A 22,871-nucleotide genomic window follows, 5' to 3' on the forward strand; every position below is an offset into this window, starting at 1 on the left:
ACTTTAAGGTGATGATACACAGGGCAACTTTTTGCGCAATGTTGCAGTCAACGGGCAACCAGATGAGACACAGGGCCCACGACCGATCTAAATTATCCAGATAGAAATGTATTGCCCATTTTCAATGGGAAAGTGCAAGCAACACTCCCTCAGCAAGATTGCCCAGCAACATTGCACAAAAAGTTGCCCAGTGCATCATCACCTTTAGTCAACACATCAAAATAAGCAACTTTTATTTTAACAAGGAAATGGCTTCTTTAATTCTGAATTAAGATTGTTAGTGGTGCAAGAATCAATAACAATCTTGGTATAGAACAAAACTAGATGATTCAAAATTGTCACATTGCACCTTCAATTCATTCAAAATGATCAGCAAAAATGATTTTTCCCTGACTGGCTCAAGCTTCATGCGCAGTCATCGGTGAGCTGACAAGAACACTTTCACAGCGACTGTATTCCAGTTTGCACACTTAAAAATCTCTTTAAATTAAACATTAACAGACCCCAACAAGCTCAAGCTTTTTATTAAAATTTAACACCATAAATTATGGTCCACTTTTTGTATTAAAGACAAATAAAAGACTCAAATGAAAAGATAAAATTAAAGCGTAATTACAGAGGCAAATTTAATTACAAAAGCCTTTATGATTTTGTTTTCTCCAAGGTAAAGATGCTGAATCGTTGTACATCTATGTCACAAAAGCAAAATATATCCTAGTCAAAGAGGCGTCTCTCACAAATCCACACGTACAAATAGACTTTTGTTAAGACCTGACCTGTTGTTTATCTATTGCTGAATCTGCCTTTCCAAAAAAAAAAAAAAAAAATTCATGTTAGGTTCATACCCCCCCCATCATCTTTACACGGTCTCCTCTAAAATAACCTCAATAGTGTGAGGCACATCCTGACCTGCCACTACAGAGATGTTGGGAACATTTATAGAGGGCACAGTGATGGTGGGCATGCTAAGGTTAGGGTGCAGGAAGACCACAGAGTTGCATCCCTCTGCCACCAACATGTCCTCTTGGATCACAGGCATGGCGGACGAGGAGGATGGTGAAGAGGAGCCAGACTCCTGTACTAAGAGGATGGTCTGTACTGCTGCATCATCATCCAGCTGTGCAGAAGGATCCACTGGGTCGTTGGCGTGCAGACGCATGTGTTTGTCGAGGTTGGGTCGTGAGCGGAAGGCGGTGGGACAGCGAGGGCAGACGTATGGGCGTTCTCCGCTGTGCACACGGGCGTGCTCCGTTAGCCTGGCTGCTACACTGAAGCTTTTACCGCACACCCAGCATGTGAACGGCCGCTCGCCGCTGTGAATGCGCTCGTGATCCTGCAGGTGCGGAAGCTGCCGGAAACGCTTCCCACAATGAGTGCACTGAAACAGATGTGAGAAAGTGTGAAAATGTTTTGATGATGAAAGATTTTCTGATTATGCCTGATGATGTAGACAATACGAAAATTATATGAACATATGATTTTTATAACAAAGATCTAACAAAATTCTTATGAAAAAACAAAAAATGTATGCCGTAAAAATGTTATAACTATAAGTTTGCAACATGTAAATGTAAATAAATAAGTATAAAAGCAAATAAATAAGCATAAAATACATTTTATCTACTATTAAATAGCTTAGGTTTTCATATTTATTCATATTCATAAATCATTTTTTATTAATTATGTTTAAATTTCTTAAATATTTACTTTTTTTTTTAAATATATATTTAATATATTTATAAATGTAATGTATTTCGATGATGGCTACACTGAATTTTCAGCATCATTACTCCAGTCTTCAGTCTACGATACTTCAGAAAATATTTTAATATGCTGCTTTGATGCATAAGACACATTTCTTATTATTATCAATGTTGAAAACAGTTGCTGCTTAGTATTTTTGTGGAAATGGTGATATTTTTTCAGGATTCTTTGATGAATCGAAAGTTCAATGAACAGCATTTATTTGAAATAGAAATAGTTTGTAACATTATAAAGGTCTTTACTCTTACTTTTAAACAATTTAATGCATCCTTTCTGAATAAAAGTTTTAATTTCTTTCAACAAAAGAAATTTTACAAAAAGTAAAATGTACTAATGATATGTACTTAAATGGTAATATATATATATGAATAATATTAAAATGGCCCAAACTAATGAATGACATGACAAAATGTTTAAATTAAAGGACTTTTATGCATGGCAAAAACTAAACAAAAGATTGAAATAAACGAACACTGGAACCAGCACATATCTGAAAGAAACGTACCTCAAAGGGTCTTTCGTTGGTGTGTGTTCTCATGTGAACGGTGAAGGTGGACGCATAGGCAAACTCCTTCCCGCAGAACTCACAGGTGAAGCGGCGCGGGGCGTTTCTTTTGCCTAATGCTCCACAGCAGTGAGCCACGAGGTGCTCGCCTAAAGCAGCACTGGAGGCGAAGCGCCGTCTGCAGGGGGTGAGCGGGCAGCGCAGGGGTGTCTGACCCGTGTGTGAGAGGCGATGCAGGTCGAGACCATCCTGAGTCACACAGCGATGGCCGCACATATCGCACTCCAGCTGACCTCCCACCTTGCCCCTTCCCTGACCTTTATATCTGCGGCGTCCCGTTTCCTCCCCCGTGCAGCGCTGCAGGTGTGTGTCCAGCACGGTCTGATTCAGGAACTGAGAGCCGCAGTTAGGACACGTCTTTGGTTCTTTATCTACAAACAAAGACAGAGGGATTGCAGGGGTTTGAGAGCGGGGTAAGATGTGTCACTTGCTTTGCTTCCATCCAAAGTTGCGAATTTAACTTGGAATATCGCATACAACATTTGCAACAAAAAAAAAAAAGCACAATTTCCATATCATGTGTTCAAGAAAACAAAATCATCACTTCTGGTGCAAATTCTCAATAATAAAAATGGAAGATACTGCAATCGGGAAAGTCACTGTAGCTCTTTTTTCTAACATAATAAACTATTTTCACCTCAGAGAGCGCACAGAGAGAAAGATAACATGACGGTGTTTGTTTCATCTGAGGCGGATGCCTGATGTTTGGGAACACAATTGTGTGAGACAGTTGAGTTCTGGAAGGTAATTATACCAATTATTTTGATGAAAGACTTTGGCTCAGGCATTTCAGAATGACTAAAACAACATTTGAAATGCTGTGCAATAAAATTGGTCGTCTGGTTAGTCCAGTTATCCAATCATATGATCTGCTGAGACAAAGTCACAAGTTTATTGTTGAGCATCAAGGAATTAATTTGGTAAATGTGTTTCCATCGTAGTTCATGCGCATGTCTTGTTAATGGATACCACAAATTATCTGCCTCAATTGATATAAAATACACCTGCATTTTAAGATTTTATGCGCAACATGGTATTTTCTTCCAGATTTTGCTATCCCAAAATACCATAAAAATACTACAACTAGCAACCCTTTTCTTTTAAATGACCATATTTAGAAAGGGGTCATCAAATATTTGATTGAGGGAATAAGCTTTTTGTTTTTTTTGCACACTTAAGTACATTTTCTACATGCAGCTAAAAATTTATTTTATATAAAAGCAAATTTATACAGGTTCTTTATGAAATGTCAATGCATTAAGCCGTTAAAACATTGGGATTATTAAATTAACTATATTATCCAAAATGGTAGGTGTGGGTAAGTGTGTCAGATGCTTCAGGGTAAACTGTGCCAGTGGCTCTTCTAACAAATGCTATTGAAATATGAATCATTGACATTACCTAACAATTTAACTTACCCCTTTAAATGACACATTTTACCCACTAATGTGGGGAAAGTTGTGCCAATGGACCTGAGGATTCAAATTTCTATGGTCATATGTTAGTCACTTTCTGTTTTAGTTTTATTTCTCTCTCATTTCTCCTTGACTAAAGGACAACTTAAGTTGAAAGTGGCCAACTTACCCTACTATATAAAGTGCTTATCTACAATATGAGAAATGGAGAGGCACACAGACCCTCTAGTCCTTGGCTTCTGATGTATCACACATGACATGAGAGATACTTATGTTTACGCACACGTTTCCTTACACTCAAGCAAAAATACATCTCTGGCTTCTTATCCAAAAGAATAAAAACAAACACGTATCGTTTGTTCCTTATCTGAAAAGAGGGCTGCAAAAAAAGAGAGCAACAAACATGAGAGCACAAAAAGATCCCCCTATTTTACACAGTACCAATCAGAGGGAGGGCACAGAATGCACAGCGCAAATGCAGAAATAACAGCACTTTATGGGGGTCATGGGTGATGTGATGTTTAGATGCAGAGCATTCAAACTGTCAGACTGTGACTGCTTCACTGACCTTTTCAGGCTTTTAAAAGCTTCTACTAAGCAACCCCGCACTCCCTTGTTTACACCTATATAATGATCCTGCTTCATTCTCTCCCTCTGCTTAGCTGAAGGGAGGAACGTCTGCGGCAGGGGACTGATACATGTAAGAGGCTTTGATCAGAGGCGATAGTGATCAGCAGCTGATTTTATCAATACACACACAAGCCATCCGGATCAATGTGACCTCTGACCCCATCTATTTACTGGGAAGGAATCGATGAAAGCTCATTCATTTGACAGGTCTGTCAAAGAGTTGGTGTGTGTGTGTGGTCAGATACACAAACATGAACCCAGACAGAGCTGTGAAGAATTGAGTGAGTGTGTGAGTGTATTAGGGATGTCCATAATCATTTACTGCATTTAATATATATTGAAAAGCCATTACAAAAAGTAGCTTTAGAAGCCTATATATTTAAAACAATTAAATTCCCCCTGTATTCAATCATTTGATCCCTTAAAACTAATCTTTGATCACCAAAATCAAAATCAAAGTTTTTTCTTTGAAAATTAATTTCTTCATGCTTTAAAATAGCTTGAATGTAACTACATCCTTGCCTCATTTAGTATATATATATATATATATATATATATATATATATATATATATATATATATATACACACATATATATTTATACACAGAGAGTATATACAAAATTTCAAAAAGTATTCACTATCATTTATGTATATAATAAAACAATAATGCAATTATTCATTTTATGTACAGACAATACATGGACTTCTAAAGCTACTTTCTGTAATGTTTATTCAATGCTTTTGTCTGCCACAATGATAAAATGCCTTTGAAATATCTTCATTTGGAGCCTTTTCTCAGCAAATATTGATATGCGCTAAATTTAATTAATCGGTATATTGTTTAATTAATTTGATTACATTTTTAATCAAACGACAGCCCTAATCCTAACGCATGAGCGCAAAAGAAATAGTGTGTGAATGAGAGCTCGTAAGGACAAAAGGCTGAATGTGTAATTGTTTCCTGTAGGCTGACCTTGGTGGATGAGAGAGTGGAGGTCCAGCTCTTTGCGTCGTATAAATGCCTCCCCGCACACATTGCAAGGGAAGGGATGGCTGGTGTGTAGGAGTCTAGAACAGAGGAAAAAAAGAGAGAAAGTGAATAGTAAAGGCTGCATCTTGCAATCCCTTGAGCCAATCCAGAAACAATCGCTATGTGAGAAAAGCCACGTTTAAATTCACCCACATTTCATAAGGCACACAGTCATGCACTCGCATAAAGGTATAATTAACATCAAAGAAAAATAATTCAACTTTGAGCTGAAGAAAAGTCATTAAACATAGGCGTGCGGGAGAGTGGCAGCCTCTATAAATGTCTTAAAGCCCACTCGCATTGGGATCCAAATCACCAGGGTCCTTAGTAATTATTGCTGACATCAATAATTACTGCTCATATTTACTTCTCAGTCTCATGGCAATGTCATCTTTAACCAGTGCCCTCAGTAAAAAAAAAAAAAAAAAAAAGATCATCTAAATTTTTTCAATTATTGACATTTCAATTAAGAACGCAATTTCAGAAAATTACTGACATTTGCTTATTAGCTGTATCAGTGCTCTGGAAAATCAAGAAACTTTGATGTTTCAGAGATAATAGCCCTGTAGTAATGCAGCATTAATGTGTTTTACTCCTGTGCTACAGACCATTATGAGAAATTCAGTAATGAAAGCCCCTGTGAATAGAGTTTAAAATAATTACATTTTGAGATTACTTTATTTTTAAAAAGTACAATGCACATTAATCAACATGAGTAAAAAGTCCAACATGTAAATGTGCCAGATTTAGCCATACAGCTAATTTTCATCTGCAGTCCCTATAGCAGGTTGGTGATTAAAACAATAAATAGATTACAACAATACAATACATTAAAGAGGTGTATAGACACACATTAAAATGCATCAACAACACATAAGCACACACAGAAACACCACTATAGCGATGAATACAAACACATTATTCTGTATTATGGCAGCATATTTGATTTGTCAATAATTAATTAATAAGTCAATATTAATTTATGGCTAAACAGCAGAAAAATTAAATACAGAACCACAACAAAAAATGTATATGAAAAATTGTTTTTGTCATTATTATTATTATTGTATTATATTATACTGTTATTGGTGTCAAAACATCAACAAAGCCTTTCGTAGATGAACTATTCTCAAATATAACTTAGCATGATGTTTAGCAACATTTCTTTTGTGTTTTCTATACTGGGAACACTCAATCTTTCAACTCACCCCTCATTCATTTCTGCTCATTTATATCATGCTGGTTTAGTGCTCAAGAAACTGTTCTTATCATCAATGTTGAAAACAGTTGTGCTGCTCAATCTTTTTTTTCAAGATTCATTGATCAATTGAAAGTTTAAAAGAATTAATAGCATTTATTTTAAATAGAAATCTGTTGAAACATAATAAATGTATTTCCTAACAAATTTGATTAGTTCAATGCATCTTTGCTGACTTTTTTCCAACTTTTGAAAAAAATCTTACTGACCCAGTTATCTGCCACCCTTTTCTCCAGTATTATTTTACCATTTTTCCAGCAGCAAAGGCGAAGCCACATACACAACTATAAACACAACAGTAAGATGCTGAGTGTCCAGGGTAACTGATTAGTGCTCCTGGTCTGATTTCTGCAAGATTCACATTGACTGGCTGCCAAATGAAGGCATTGCTAAATACATCACATGGGAGTCAGTGAGAAATGTCAGAGAGTCTTGTTTAATTGATCACTTCTCTAAGAGACTAATCAGACCTCTTCCTGACGTTTTACGGTTTGACAGGAAAAGTGTTTCTGGTACAGAAAAACATATAGGGTCACACACCATAACAAGGAAGGGGACAAACAGAGCTTGTTAACCAACAGAAACATCTCTTTGATTGGTCTGGTGTCATCTTTAGTTCCCACTCAAATAAAACGGCCTTTCCGTAGGACAAAAAAAAACATCCGTAATACTTTCCATGTTTACAACTGTATATACATCATTTTCACTATATACACAAAATGCATCTGTTCACAGGCCTCGTAGTTCAGCACCGCAAGCGAGCTGTCATAATTGACAGGAGAAGAGGAGGCTTTCTGTCCTCTCTTCCCACACTGACAGCTAGTTTGAGTTGTTGTTTGAGAAAGTCTGGCATCGTGGTGACGCTTACTTACATCATTACTCCAGCAAGCCACGTTGATGCATCGGATACTGACTACACCGTCTGAACAAACGGATCTGATTTTATCACTTGCTAAATCACAGTGCGGACAGTCGCTCCTAAAGATCGGATTTGAAAACCAAATCGGATTTGTAAACAGCGCCAGACAATTTAGGTTCTTGCTGACTACCTATACCTTTCCATCTCGATTTACAGATTTACCTTTCCATCTCTGGGAATAAGCTATGGAGGAGGGTGAATATATTGGAAATGACAGTTGTGTCATTCTAAACAAAGGCTGTTTGATCTGTTTAAAAACAAAAGAAGATATTTTGAAAGTGTTTTTTTCTGTCCATGAAATAAGTGTTTTGGACCCCATTCACTTTCATTGTACAGACAAACACAGTTAATTCTGGAAAACATATTCTTTCGTTTTTGCAGAAGAAATGCATGAAGGTAAGCAAGTAATGAATTTCGATTTTTAGGTAAAACACGCACAGACCTGTGACTCTTCAGCTGGGACTCAAACTTGAAGCTGGCTGGGCACTCTGGGCAGATGTGTAGACGCCCATCACTTGATTGTCCCCTGCCTTTCCCTCTGCCTCTGCCCCTGCGTTCCTGGGGTTTCCCCTGGTGAATCAGCATGTGCCGCTTAAGTGATGTCGGCTGGAAGAAGCGCTTGTCACAGAGGGGGCAGTTGAATATGCGGGATCCTCCGTGGGTCAGGTTGTGACGCAGCAGGTTGGCCGGAGTTGGGAAGCTCTTTTTGCAGATTTTGCAGTTGAAGAGTTTCTCGCCCGTGTGCTGGAACACATGCTCACGCAGGCGGCTGCGCCGTGTAAAGCCCTGGCCACAGTGTGGGCATTCGTGGGGCAGGGCAGTGCGTGACCAGTCACGGCTCAGCTTGGCGGGAGCCTCAATGGCACCGTCTCCAGCTGCTGCTGCTGTTGACAGAAACACTGTTAATGGGGAATCTAAACAGAAGAGACTGTCCATGTAATATCAAATTCATTTGATACGTTACAGGCTTAAACATTATGAACATTGGGAAATACTGATTAAGTCATGTACCACATTACAATCTGTCACTATCACATACCAGAAATGTGTAGTACTTAGCAGGTATAAGTTTCACATATTAATAAAATGATGATAATATTTCAGAATATTACAGTTTTCAATTACAGACTTCTTTCAAAAGATTGGGGTCTGTGACATTTTTTAATATTATTGAAATGTATAACATCATACATTTAATATGTTCTTGCGAGATGTGAATCAAAAATGTCCAAATGCATAAAGTTGGCTACACGCCACGGCAAAAAAATCTGACTCTGCATTCTATTCCATTTAGTCTATTATGTCCTTTTCTGTTTTAAGCATTTTAAGCAACTACTTTATTTCTTATTTTCTACTATTTCAATAGTCTTATTCTGCTTTATGGGGACTGATCAGAAACTGATAATAATTATAACTATTTTATTATATTGTACAGTTACTATGCAATTTTTAATCCTGTAAAAATAACCCCCCCCCCCCCCCCCCCCTCCGAAATATTACACAGCTCCCAGATACCAAACTGAAAACATCTGATTCAAGTAATTAATTTGGTACTTTCAAAAATAGAATTAATCAGTAACTTTAAAACTTTTACTTAAAGGGGATAGTTGTTCTAAACTGTATAACTTACAGTTTAGAACAACTACAGTATAGGAACGTAAAATAGTACATACAATAAAATAAATTAACAACTAAAATGGATTGGATATCAACATTCTGCAACATATCTTTTGTATGTTCTGCAAAAGAAACGATATTCCTGCAGGTTTGGAACAACATGGGTCAGTAAATAATGACAGAATTGGGTAACTAGCCCTTTAAGTATTGTTCTGTACAATTTCCCAATTGTACAAAAGTTCTCTACTAAGTTACTTAATGTACTCATGTCTGACTATTTTAAGACCCAGCGCAGCCTAGAACCATATACATGGAGTTACATTATCATTATCAAAACGGCCAAACAACAGAGCATGTACTGATATCCTACTTAGTGGGTCTCTTTGGAATTGTGTTGTGTGCACTCAGTCTGACCTGGTTGCCTTAGGTTCACGCTGTCTCTGGGTTTCACAACAATCGCTGGAGCTGCAATAGAGTAGAGTCTGCTTTTCACTTCAGCAGCGGGTTGATGTCCCTCAGCTGTGTTCTTATGCTCCCGGCGATGATACAGGTACTGCGTGGTGCTCATGAACTCAGCCCCACACTCAGTGCAAGTGTGCAACGCCGCCTCCAGGCCGTGCTCGGTTCTGCGGTGTGTGGCCAACTCCTGATCGCTAGTGAAAACAGATCCGCACTGATGGCAGAGGAAAGCAGAGGAGGGTCCAATAACAGATTCCTCTGCAGCATTACATTCTACCTCTGCTTGGGTCTCCTCAACCACAGTGCTCATTTCCATCTCAATCTTATCAATGACCACCTCCATTCCTTCGTCCTGCTTGGCTCCGTCTCTTTCCTCCACCAAAATCTCGGTGCCTTCCACCGCAGGTTCCTGCTCGGTCTGGAGAGCCACAGTTCCTCTCATCCCATCACTGTCCAGCTCAACCTCCATATGTGCTACAGGGGTCTCAGTTATGGTCTGTTCAAGAGTGGTTACCTCCATTAGGCTCTGGCCTTCTCCCGCTGTGGCTAAAAGCAAAAGTCCCTCGCCTGGGGCCTCCAGCATGGCTGTGGAAAGCTGTGGAATGGTAGGTGGTGCCTGCTTGGGTTCGTCCTCCACCTCTGAGCGGTGCTGCTTACGGTGATAGAGGAAAAGAGTGGTGTTGAGGAAGCCCTCTCCGCACACCGTGCACCGGTGTATGGCGTCTTTCAAGCCATGCTGAGTCTTGCGGTGAGTCACGAGCTCTGGAACCATACTGAAGCTTTGTCCACACTCCACGCAGAGCAAGCTGGAGGGGGGTTTGGCCTTCTTCTGCCCCCTTCGCCTTGTGACGGGGCTGTTCTCTTGAGCCGAGGTCTCCGCGGGCACAGCTTCCTGGGTGACCGGGACCTCTGGAGGTTCATTGGGGACACTGTCGCCTGCTACGCCCTGCTGAGAGATCGTAGGTGTCGGAACTCTTTCAGAAACCTCCACAAATACTTGACTAGTGCTCTCCTGTCCTTCTTCTTCTGTCACCTCCATCTGTTCGTGTGCCTGCTCAGCATCCTGATATTCTGGCTGGTCAAGCAGTGGTTGGGCTACTGTTTCGAGACTTTCTTCACTCTGTTCTCCTCCAGGACCAGGTCCCGTCTCAAGGCAACAGCCCATCTTGCGGTGCTGTTGCCACAGTGACAGAGCATCAAAGAGAACCTCACAGTCAGCGCACTGGTACAGAACACGCGGAGCATCGGACTGAAAAGTTTTCTTCTGTGCTAGCAGAGTACACAAATCAACAGCTGACTGAGTCTGGTCCTGGGGAACGGACATAGCCTGCATCGCCACCTAGTGAGATGACAGAAAACATACACATCAAGTTATCTGATGACATGCTATGACAATTGTAGAGAGAATTTGGGTCAAGGATCTGATGGTCATTTGTTTAGTTTGAATGTATTCGTTTAAAAAAAAAAAATTAATACAGTTAAAAATGCTACTCTTAACTACAATTAATTGAATAAACCCCTTCTAGGATTTGCATGTTTTGATTTCTGAACTATAATTCATTTTGACATATATAATGGCGTGGATAAAGTAAAAAAGGTCAGGGTGAAAAAAGGGAAAAATACTACAGGGGGAAAAAAGCCTCATTAAAAGATTTAAATAAAACATTTTAAAATCTTGTGAAGCAGTCTTGCATAAGCCTAAATAAAAATGTAACTGTTTTACTACCAGGTCAATACGTTTATAAATAATTTGACCTTTTGCAACAAGGCACAGTTAGTTCAGATTGTAACATGTGGTGCAATCATATACGACTAATATATACATGTAATATAAACACACACACACACACACACACACACACACCAACTTTTCAGTGTGGACATTATGTCCTCTTGCAACAGCATTGTACAACTCCTTTAATATTTTATACACACTAAAAAGTACAAACAGATTAAACTTCTCCCTGAACACAATCACAGAAAGGAAACACCCGGATGCCGAATGTAAAAATCCACTCAAAGAGTTAGCTCATGTCACACTCAATTCAAGCAAACATTCACTGTTACTAAGGGCACGGCGTGGGGGTCCATGCTACCGCCATTTGACGCAAACGGCTGCGACAGCCTATTAAACTGACATGGCACAAGACTGTTTTTCTTTTTCTTTTTTTTCTTTTTTTATAGTTTAAGCACCCACTTAAGCCATCTTGATGAGAGGGTATTAAGAGTAGAGAGGATGACTCAGAGAGACACTGGGAGGTTTTGCTGAGGACATTCATAAACCGGATGGGCAGATGCACTTCTGTTGTATCTATTTTCAGTGTGGATGTTTCAAATGAGATAAGAGCAGATGGAGATCTAAAAGCAAAGTCAAAGAGACTATGACACTGCGAATGGGTAGAACAGACTGAAGCCTTGTCTCGTCCACCAGCTGATGTGGAGCAGCATTATAATATAATACTAAATATAAGGTGAAAACTATTGATATAAAAACATGTAATAAAATAACAAATGCTAAATAAACAAAAAACAAAAAACTAACTACCTTCACGTCACCTCATGTCCTTATTTGGCTCTGTGTCTGAGTCATAAGTGTGGGTTGTTTAAAAGGTCATAAGTTGTTTATTGTGTTGTAATTGGGTTTTAATTCTATTTGCATCTATTAAAACGTTTTTTTTTTTCTGTGAATAAAATCAGTAATTTTAGCCTTCAGCATTAGCGTATAATTAAATAGTAAATACAGCAAATTATAACAACAGGCCTAAACAGCATTTTTAGCATTTTAACATTTAATAATAATTAGAAAACATTAAACATATTATTATAACTTTTAACTTAAGTGAACTTGAAAAAAGTGTGTGTGTGTGTGTGTGTGTGTGTGTGTGTGTGTGTGTGTGTGTGTGTGTGTGTGTGTGTGTGTGCGTGCGTGCGCATGTGCATGTGTGTGCGTACACATACACAAAATACACAAAGAAACACAATATACACAAAGAAATATAAATGTAAAAACAACTGGGGGGAAAAAATCAAAAGTACATTTTCTATTTTTTTATTAAAATAAAATACATAAAAACCTTGATATAGAGAAATAGTTATAGTTATGTGGGAGGCCTAATCTGAAACAATGCAATAATGAAAAAGGCACATTTTCTCATTTGATTAACGTTTTTTTCTGAGTGGTGACTTGCTACTTGTTTAAAAAGCAGAAAGACAGAAAATGTATTTTTCAACTGTGACTAATAACTAGCTTGGAGAGAGCAATTCAAATCATTATAAAAACAGTCAAGCATGAATTTAAACTTGACTGTTTTCACAACTACTACAGTAAAAGTGCATACACATCAGAGCATAAAAGACAGAACCTCAAGTGCCTAATTTCCCCCCTGTAGTGAAGAGGCAAATTAGAAGCTGCGCAAAAAAAAAAACGTACAAAAAAACCATACGCTTACAAAATGATCCTTTTACATATCCTTTCAGTTCACCATTCAGGATTACGGGAAGTTGCTCTTCAAATTTTCTAGTCTATTTGAGATAATTATAGTTCAAGAGGTTTTAAGGGAATAAAATAGATGACATTTTTCACTGGCTTTCAGAAAGTGCATGTTAATGCACCCCATTTCGAGATAACGCTGAGTAACTTTACTTAACTGAGTAAATTATTATTTAATAAAAAAGGAATTTGACAAATCTATCAATGTCATGTGACTCTTAGATAAAGAGATGACTTCCTGTGTGGGCTGAAGAGTTTTATCAGAAAGATAAAGCTTTGAATTAGTTTAGGGGTGAAGTGTGTGTATACCTGTGACAGACCAGCAGCGGCGGCGGCAGCCTGGATAGGCGTCTCATTGGGCAGGAGTTGTGGAGTCTCTGCAGTGCAGGTCATCTGATGTGCAAGCACTTCCTCTAGTGTGGGAAACTCCCGATAACAGGGAAAGCACATGTACACTGAAGACGACTCCATGGCTGCTCAAAACAAACAAGAACATGTTGATGTAAAACAATAATACACATTTATATAAAGCTAAGAAATGAAAACATTTAGGCTAAAATGTTAAAGGTATGATTCCAATAACAGCGCCCTCTTTTGATGCAACAGAAAATGTACAAATAAAAATAAACTGCAGCAATCCTACTTAATCTTTCAAATAAATATTTAGCACTTAAAGGGATAGGCTAGTTTACCCAAAAATGAAATTTCTGAAAAAAACACATTTTGAAGAATGTTTGTAACAGTTGATGGGTCCCATTGAATTCCATAGTATTGTTTATTTCCATACTATGGAAGTTAATGGGGTCCATCAACTGTTTGGTTACTGACATTCTTCAAAATATCTTCTTTTGTGTTCAGCAGAAGAAATAAATTCATACAGGTTTGGAACAACTTAAGGGTGAGTAAATGATGACAGAATTTTCATTTTTGGGTGAACTATCCGTTTATCATTCATTTAACAAAAAGGAGAAAGATAACTATTAGAAAGTTTAATGCACACTTTTTTAGACAACATTTGGTATTCAACATTATTATATTAGGTATTTGTGATTATTAAAAATATATATTTTGATAGTCTTCCTTTATTTTCAGTTATTTTATCTACAATAGTCATTTTTAAAAGTGTATTGTCGGTAATGTAGGCCTAGGTTTTTTTTTTTTTTTTTTTTAATCATTTTATTCAGCAATGCATTGAATTGATCAAAGAAGTTTACAAAGTTACTATTTTTTTAAGTTTCTAATCAGCAAAGAATCTTCAAAAGTTTCAGTTTCCACACAAAAATTAATAATAAGAAGAAATCTTCCTTGAGCAACAAATCAGAATATCAGACTAAAGAGAAGACCTGAGTAATTCAGCTTTGCCAGCAGAGGAATAAATTACATTTTAAAATAAATTGAAAACAGTTATTTTAAACTGTAATGATATTTCACAAAATTACTATTTTTTCAAATGAAGGCAGCCTTTGGCGTTACTACTTATTTTAAAAACAGCAATGCTAGCTGTGTAAAAAACAAACAAGAAACTAAAGCTTTAGTTTGATGAATAGATGTTTTTTTGGCTGATTCTGCTGACAGGAAGAGGATGGACTGGATTGCTTTAAGAAATTAAGGAGGATGAATGTAAAATAATAGACATTCCATTGCAGACGGCAAGTGAAATGTCCTTACAGTATGTTATCAGTGTTATCATGAGGGGGCTGAGCGCTACATGACGTGCAAACTGTGGTAAAAACAAAGCCATGCTCATTAGTTTCACTCAGCATAATTTATCAAGACAGCACAAAAGACTAAATAATTACAGCTGAAATGTCATAGAGCAAGCTTAAATGGGAGTCAAATTCATCCTGACAATCATAAACATACAATTTGAATATTAAACGGAAACAAAGCTGCACCTAAATGTATGTAAACGACAAAATCTCAGAGGTGGACCGTAACAAAGTACATGTACTTGAGTACCGTACTTAAGTACACTTTTTGAGTATCTGTACTTTACTTGAGTAATATTTTTTCTGGAAACCTTTTACTTTAACTTCACTACATTTGAAAGACAAATATTGCACTTTTTACTCCACTACACTTGCGTCAATGTTTTTGAGTAGAAACTAACATCAGTCAGGGGATGATTTTGGTTGCATTTTGGCTGGAAATGAAAGTCGGGTTGACGTCAGAAGCCGATTGATGTTGGTTTCTGATGTCAACACGATTTTTACTTTCAACCACAATACAACGTCTGCCCAAAATTGGAGATTAACGTCAATCTGACGTTGGATTCTGACATCAACCGATCATTATTAACGTTGGGTTTGGTCTTCTAAATGCGAATTTTGTCATTGTTTTGGAGCACACTAGCTTATAGATAACAGTAAGGCTAACATATTTATACCAAAGAGTATAGAAGAACAAGAGGCGAAACTCTGATGGTTTTTTGGTAACAGCCACTAGGTGGCGCTTCGGTAGCGCGGCCGCCATTTTGGGGTGAAAACTGGAGCTACTGGACAACAGCACAGATAACAGTTGCATTGTTGAGTATTTACATTTTATGCAACTTTACACATTTACTACTATTATTAGTTACCAACTCCACTAGGCCTGAGATATATTTCGTACATTTTACCCTTACAAAAATGTAATATATGGCCATATATGTACTTATATTTTGAATAGCATGACATATCTATACATATATTTGACTTATCTGAGAACACAATATATGCCTGAAACATATATGAACATTTATATGTCCAAACATGTGAAGAAAATATTTGAGTTCATCCATATGATACCATATATCTGCATATATTACAGTATAGTATTGGTTCCTCGCATATATGGACAACATTAAGTATAAATATGTGACATAGGCTACATATTTGTTTCCCACATATTAAATAAATGTATGTAAAAATACATGCATGTGATACTGATGCATTGAAATAAGTACATGCATATATATTCATTATCCAGCAGGATTTGCACCTGCCCACACTTTCAAAAGAACCAAAACCTGGTTCAATGACCATGCTATTCCTGTGTACTTACTGTGTGATTTCATGTAATATTCTAATTTTCTGGGATTTTGATTTTGTGGGTTTCATAAGCTGTAAGCCATAATCATCAAAATTATAACAAATAAAGTCTTGAAATATCTCACTTTGCACGTAATGAGTCTATATAATATATAAATTTCACCTGTTAAGTTGAATTCTTGAAATAAATCAACTTTTTGATGATATTCTAATTATATGACCAGCACCTGTACATATATGCGTCTCAGGCTACATATACTTAACATTTATGTGCATATACGGGAGAATATATGGCACTTATATGAAAACGGCCATTTTTGCTATATTGTTTCATATATGTCTATGTATATGATATATATGAATTTTGCATATATTCTCATATAGGCAGCAGACATGGGCACTGACATTATATATGTAATTTACTTATACTGACATATATTACATTTCTGTATGGGTAATCCCCTGGATCATGCTACAAACATGATGATCTTATAGAACATGATGGACAGTGGCTGTGTTTTTTAGTTTACATAGTGGTCATTAATATAAGATAGTAGCTACTACAAAAAAACAAACAAAAAAAAGTTGACTGTAAAGCTATTCTATTGCTGTTATATATAAATTTTGTCCAACATTCCCAATTATCTGATATAGCACGTCCTTTACTTTTATATGTTGGTATTAATTCAGTGTTTGTAATGCTAATACTAAAGGTTTTGTGGGGAAAAAAGTAGAAAACTTGTCTAAATCTGTGAAATAAACTGTTAAAAGCGATTTGATGATCACTAATCTAGCGATTGTATACTAAAACTACTACTGTTATTATGTATAATGATTTTACTTTACTTATTACTTTGAATTTTAGATAAAACTAAAAAAAAACAAGTCATTATTGCCTTCTAGACAGTACTGTCAAAAAGCAGATGTAAAATCATTAATAATGGATTCGCAAATCAGTCATAGGACACTTTATAAATCGTCACCTTCCTAAAATAATTGCCTAAATCATTTTTGACAATTTTTTTTTAATAAGTCATCTCCTCATGATGCTGACGACCTCTGGAAAAATTGCCCATATCCTCAGTTGAACAGAGTTTTTAGTCTTTTTATTCAGTATTTTATTCAGGAAAATAGCTAAGTCCATGAAGCTAGCATTATGCTTACTGTCTTTTTTAACAATATTTCATCTACAGTTTTTGTCAATGTTTTTACATATTACATTATCTAATTAAGAAAGATTTGAATAGGCTATCATATTGTAATCAAACAGCTAGAAATTGTGTGTATAACTTAAAAATCTCACTTGAACATAATATAAGTAATCATATCACCATTTGACCAGTATTATAGTATGCCTGTTGTGTAGTGTCAGCTTGTGCACCCCTAGGGGTGCATGCACACCACTTTGGGAATCCCTAGTAGTCCCTAGTAGTTTAATACAAGTGACCAACTGTCATACCAACTGAGGCTTCAAGATGGAACGATTCTCATGTGCAAGGCACTTATTCATCTACACTTGGTTTTTCCTGAAAGAACATTACAGACTGGCTGAACAAAGACACCATCGACCATGACGAACAAGCAGCAGTGCCTCCGTCTAAATCTGGACCTATGAGTGGCATGCAAAGCTTGAAGCTGATGTCCAGGATTTCCTTAAGGACTGGTTGAGGGACCTGCCCACTGTTGATTCACACTACTCCAGAAGCACAGAGACTTACAAACACAAGAAATTCCTTCACTCAGGCACAACCATCTTCCAACTACATCGGGAATATCAACAGGCAGCTGCAATTGAGTGAGGGCCGTTGGAATACAATATTTCACAGATGTATTCCATGAAAAGAACTATTCTGTATTCATTCCGTGGAAAGATCGGTGTGATGTTTGTGTTTCATTCAAGCATGGTAATATCAGTAAGGGCGAATATGATGCACGTCACCCAGAAAGATGAAGCGAGGCAAAAGAAATCCTGTGACAAGGATTCTGTGAATAATGAGAAGTCTGGGTGGGTGACCTGAGTAGGGAGGTATTTGCACCTTCAATATCGCCATTTTGAACGTGTGATCAAAGACCATCCAGAACTCAAGGAGATCATAGTGTGGAGCGACGGTTTCGGTTATCAGAACCACAATGCAGGTGTGGCGAATGCATTCTCTGAGCTTGCGAGGAAATATGGGGTACGAATAATAATAAAGAAATACCTTGTTGCAGGGCACACACAAATGGAGTGTGACAGCATGCATAGTACTATTGAACGCAAAATATTTACGGATGTCTTTACACCGAGAGACTACGTCATCATACTCCAGACTGCAAGAATCAAGCCATCCCCTTACCATGTGAAGGTGCTCAAGCATTCCTGAAAATGAATGGATCTTACTTCACTAGCATCAGACCAGGCAAAAAGCCTGGAGATCCGACTGTGCGTCACTTACGGGCTATTCAGTTTGGCAGTGAAGGCAAGGTCCATTTTCAAGCTTTCCTTTTCGGGGGACTCAGTGTGGGAAGAACTGCCACAGAGGGTACAGGTGCAAAATGAGCCGATACAATGGATAAGTATGTTTCCATGTGCTCTGCCAATCAAGGAGAGAAAGTTCCAGGACCTCCAGTCAATGAAACACATGATGCCAGTTGAGTGTCATCACTACTGTGATAATTTGCCACATTAACAGGCATCAGGCAAGAACCCAGCAAAGAAGAGCTGCAGTGAGAAGTGAAATGCACATGCCTCCTCAGAATGATGTTTAGTTTGTTTGTTAGTGTTTTATTGTTGACAGAGTTGAACATTTAAAATTGCTTAAGTGATAAAGGCATGTTCAAAAATGTGCCTAAGTCATTTATTCCTGTTATGTTACATATAATTGACATACATTGTTATTAGTATGTCAACAGTCATCTTCTGTCATAACCTTTTTGAGTGACATTATCAATAAATGTCATATATTCAATTATTGGTTCAGTTTTTTGTGTTTTCTGAGAAACCTGAAAAAAATGACTAGGGCAATTCATTTAGAAAGGTGACAAAATAAAAGTTAATGTCATGAAACAACCGATATTAATGAATCTCTTGAACTTCAGTAATAATGATAATACACTATTAACTATGTCTATAGCAAACACCTAAACCGGTCAATTCACTACATGGGGTTCTCTCTTCCATCAAACTTGTGTTACTCTTGGAGTATCTGCATAGACAGCAGTACGAACGATCACAGCACCCGACACAAGCTAACTAACACCGGTTAGCCAACAGCCTCAACCAGCGGACTCAGCTGGCCTGCTAGCTTTTAGCCTGCTAGCTGTAACTAAACAACTGTTAATATGTTATAAATATATATTTACAGAACTAGTATTTGGTTTATTGACCGTTACGTGTGCAAAGTGCAGCCGCTGTGGGTGCTCGGTCGCGCTCAAACATTGAAAGCATAGCGCGAGCGAGCGAGAAGCGCCGAAGAAGGGCGGCACGCGCTTCTTCGGTGGTAGTTTGGCGGAATCCGCCCGTTAGCAAAGGGCGAATGTCTCCCCCAGTCGAGTCTCCGAAACGTCAGGTATTATTAAATTACATAAATTGTAAGTAACCTTGGATTACCCGTAAAAAAAAACATTGTTCCCGTTGTATAAAATAAACAACTCACCGATTTATGGCCCAGTCCTTTCTTATCTGTCAGAAATGTTATTTTGAACGTCTCAACAAAGCGCGATGTCATTGGTCCACAGCACTTTTCAACTCCACCAATAGAATTCCTCTAAAGTACAGCGTTCTTGCAAAAATGCGTCATCTGGGACTCTGCGGGTTCAACATCACATCAGTAATAAATAACATTTTCGGCGTTTCGGCTTTGCTCAAGAATGGGTGAAAACTGTACCAAAGTCCTTTTTAAGGACTGTACAGACCCTTTATAAAGACATCATTAGAAATATATACTTGTCTACTCTAAAGGGACTTCATAGTGGTTTTCCATTTTCTTAGAGTCGTTACAATGGCTCTGGCCTTTCCGTCAATCATAGGAAATAGAGATTTTGGCTGTTCATAATTTTTACATTTCAGATGTAGGCTATATGGTTAGATATCTTGGTATTTAAATTTGCAAATGTCCATCTGAAACGTTTTAATTGCTGGGCGGAACCTGGCTATCCTTAGGTGTTCTATACTAAACAAAATTATAAATGCAACACTTTTGTTTTTGCCCCCAAATTTCATGAGCTGAACTCAAAGATCTAAGACTTTTTCTTTGTACACAACAAAAAGCCTATTTCTCTCAAATATTCACAAATCTGGGGGGTCCGAAAACCAGTCAGTATCTGGTGTGACCACCATTTGCCTCGCGTAATCCAACACATCTCCTTCGCATAGGTTTGATCAGGTTGTTGATTGTGGCCTGTGCAATGTTGGTCCACTCCTCTTCAATGGCTGTGTGAAGTTGCTGGATATTGGCAGGACCTGGAACGCGCTGTCGTATTCGCCGATCCAGAGCATCCCAAATATGCTCAATGGGTGAAATGTCCGGTGAGTATGCTGGCCATGCAAGAACTGGGATGTTTTCAGCTTCCAGGAATTGCGTACAAATCCTTGCAACATGGGGCCGTGAATTATCATGCTGCAACATGAGGTGATGGTCGTGGATGAATGGCACAACAATGTGCCTCAGGATCTCGTCACGGTATCTCTGTGCATTCAAAATGCCATCAATAAAATGCACCCGTGTTGTCCATAACATACGCCTGCCCATACCATAACCTCCGCCCACCCCCACCCCCCCCCCCCCCCCCCCCCCCCCCGCAACCATTGTGAGGCCGTTTGATGTACTGAAATTCTCTGAAACGCTTTTGGAGACAGCTTATGGTAGAGAAATGAGCTTTCAATTCACAGGCAACAGCTCTGGTGGACATTCCTGCAGTCAGCATGCCAATTGCACGCTCCCTCAAACATGCAACATCTGTGGCACCGGCTGTGTGAAAAACTGCACATTTTAGAGTGGCCTTTTATTGTGGCCAGCCTAAGGCACACCTGTGAGGTGGATGGATTATCTCGGCAAAGGAGAAGTGCTCACTAGCACAGATTTAGACAGATTTGTGAACAATATTTGATAGAAATAGGCCTTTTGTGTACATAGAAAAAGTCTTAGATCTTTGAGTTCAGCTCATGAAAAATGGGGGCAAAAACAAAAGTGTTGCATTTATAATTTTGTTCAGTGTACTTTCCCAGACTGAAGGAATTCCGAGGCTGTCTTTGTATGTATGTGCTTAGATATTTATAGAGCGTTATTTAAGTTTATTTGGAAAAAACAGGACTAAATATGTAAAATATAAACTATTATCAGAACTTTTTCAGAAGGAAGACTTAATGCTCTTGATTTCAGTAGGCCCTCCCATAAATATTATTTTTTAAATCAATTGGATAAAACATTGTTTGCCCAGGAGAATTTTATATGGTTTTATATGACTAATTTATTATTTGAAATGTGTGTCGGATAAAAATTTCTGCTATTGTTTTACCTTCAAACTGTCGAATTATTATAAGCAATCACTAGAAGCTTGGAAATTAGCCTTTAAGCGTAATTTCTCTTCACACTCATGCATACTGTGTGTGGAATGTTATAAGAACACGAACAGGATACATTTAAAACAATGGTTACTGTTTGATAAGGAAATTAATTTTGCTTCAGATTTGCTAAACAGTAGGTTAATGGCGAGATTCTTATCAACAATTTACTTCCATCTCAGGGATCTGGTCTTCATAGAGATTACTGTTTTCTAGTAAAGCGCATCTCATAAATTGCTTCACCTTGTGAAAACACATATCTATTATAACTCAATTGTTTGGCAGATACATATTACAAACCTTTTTTATTGGAGGTAATATTTAGGATAAGAAATGTAATCATTTTGAATAATTGAAGAAAATAGTAGCCACAAATGGTAGGCCTATTGTTTGTCATACAATTGTAATGACTGTTGCCCACCATATTGCTCAAAAACCAACAAATGTGGAATTAAAGAATATTTGCAAATGCAATAGACAAAAGACAGTGGAGTTTCACCTTTTTGAAAGAAAAATAGAACATATTCATTCATAGCCTTGGAAAATGAATGTCAGTAACATAAGACTAGGCCTAAGACTATAATTAAAATTTATGAAGATTATAAGGTCATATCAACACAAACAACATTAACCTTTGTTTGTTTTTTGTGTGTGATTTAATCTCATATCTCTACCCTCTAATCTCAAACCTTAATACCCAATCATTGTGTGAATAGAGGACTACCAAGACTTCCTGATTGGCTTTTGTTTTCAGTGCACTGTGATCAGTCTAAACACACAGTTTCAGTTCTTAATTGGAAATCTACTCCGATGTGAACATCTGGTGCAGTTATTCTTTGAATGCCAGGCAATGTAAATGTCCAATCATACAAATGCAATAAGGAATTACAAAATCATGACCCTGCCTCAGCTGAAGCTATGAGCTAATTCGAAAATAAAGCTGTAAAATTTTGAAGAATGTTCAGTCAGATTTGAAATTCATGAAGACCCACACTGCTGATCATCGGGGCATCAAACACATTGGGTGTCTTCAACTCTACTGAGCTCTAGACAGCATTTAATTATTCTCTCCATTTAACTAACACCTAAACAAGGTTATTTTTATTCATAATGTTATGATGGCAGTATTTTGTACCTAACCTTTAAGCCTA

The 22,871-nt window shown here is 37.6% G+C and overlaps 1 protein-coding gene across 2 annotated transcripts; it reads right to left on the bottom strand.

Annotated features, from left to right (window-relative positions):
- Window positions 1-508: 508 nt before the first annotated feature.
- On the bottom strand, window positions 509-19,896 carry znf574 (zinc finger protein 574). 2 transcript variants are annotated; one of them, XM_077209864.1, is made up of 7 exons: window positions 19,814-19,896; window positions 13,459-13,622; window positions 9,615-10,998; window positions 8,026-8,467; window positions 5,350-5,444; window positions 2,270-2,700; window positions 509-1,378 (listed from the first exon to the last, which is right to left on the bottom strand). In XM_077209864.1, the coding sequence occupies exons 2-7, from the start codon at window positions 13,618-13,620 to the stop codon at window positions 860-862; spliced, it is 3,033 nt and encodes a 1,010-aa protein (XP_077065979.1). In that variant the 5' UTR covers window positions 13,621-13,622; window positions 19,814-19,896; the 3' UTR covers window positions 509-859. The 2 variants fall into 2 exon arrangements, with proteins under 2 accessions (XP_077065979.1, XP_077065980.1); XM_077209865.1 differs by having other exon boundaries at window positions 8,026-8,464; window positions 19,814-19,887.
- Window positions 19,897-22,871: the final 2,975 nt, after the last annotated feature.

The sequence above is a fragment of the Siphateles boraxobius genome, unplaced genomic scaffold (genome assembly GCF_051911475.1).
Source record: "Siphateles boraxobius isolate OS27281-9 unplaced genomic scaffold, OSU_SipBor_1 12, whole genome shotgun sequence".
NCBI lineage: Eukaryota > Metazoa > Chordata > Actinopteri > Cypriniformes > Leuciscidae > Siphateles > Siphateles boraxobius.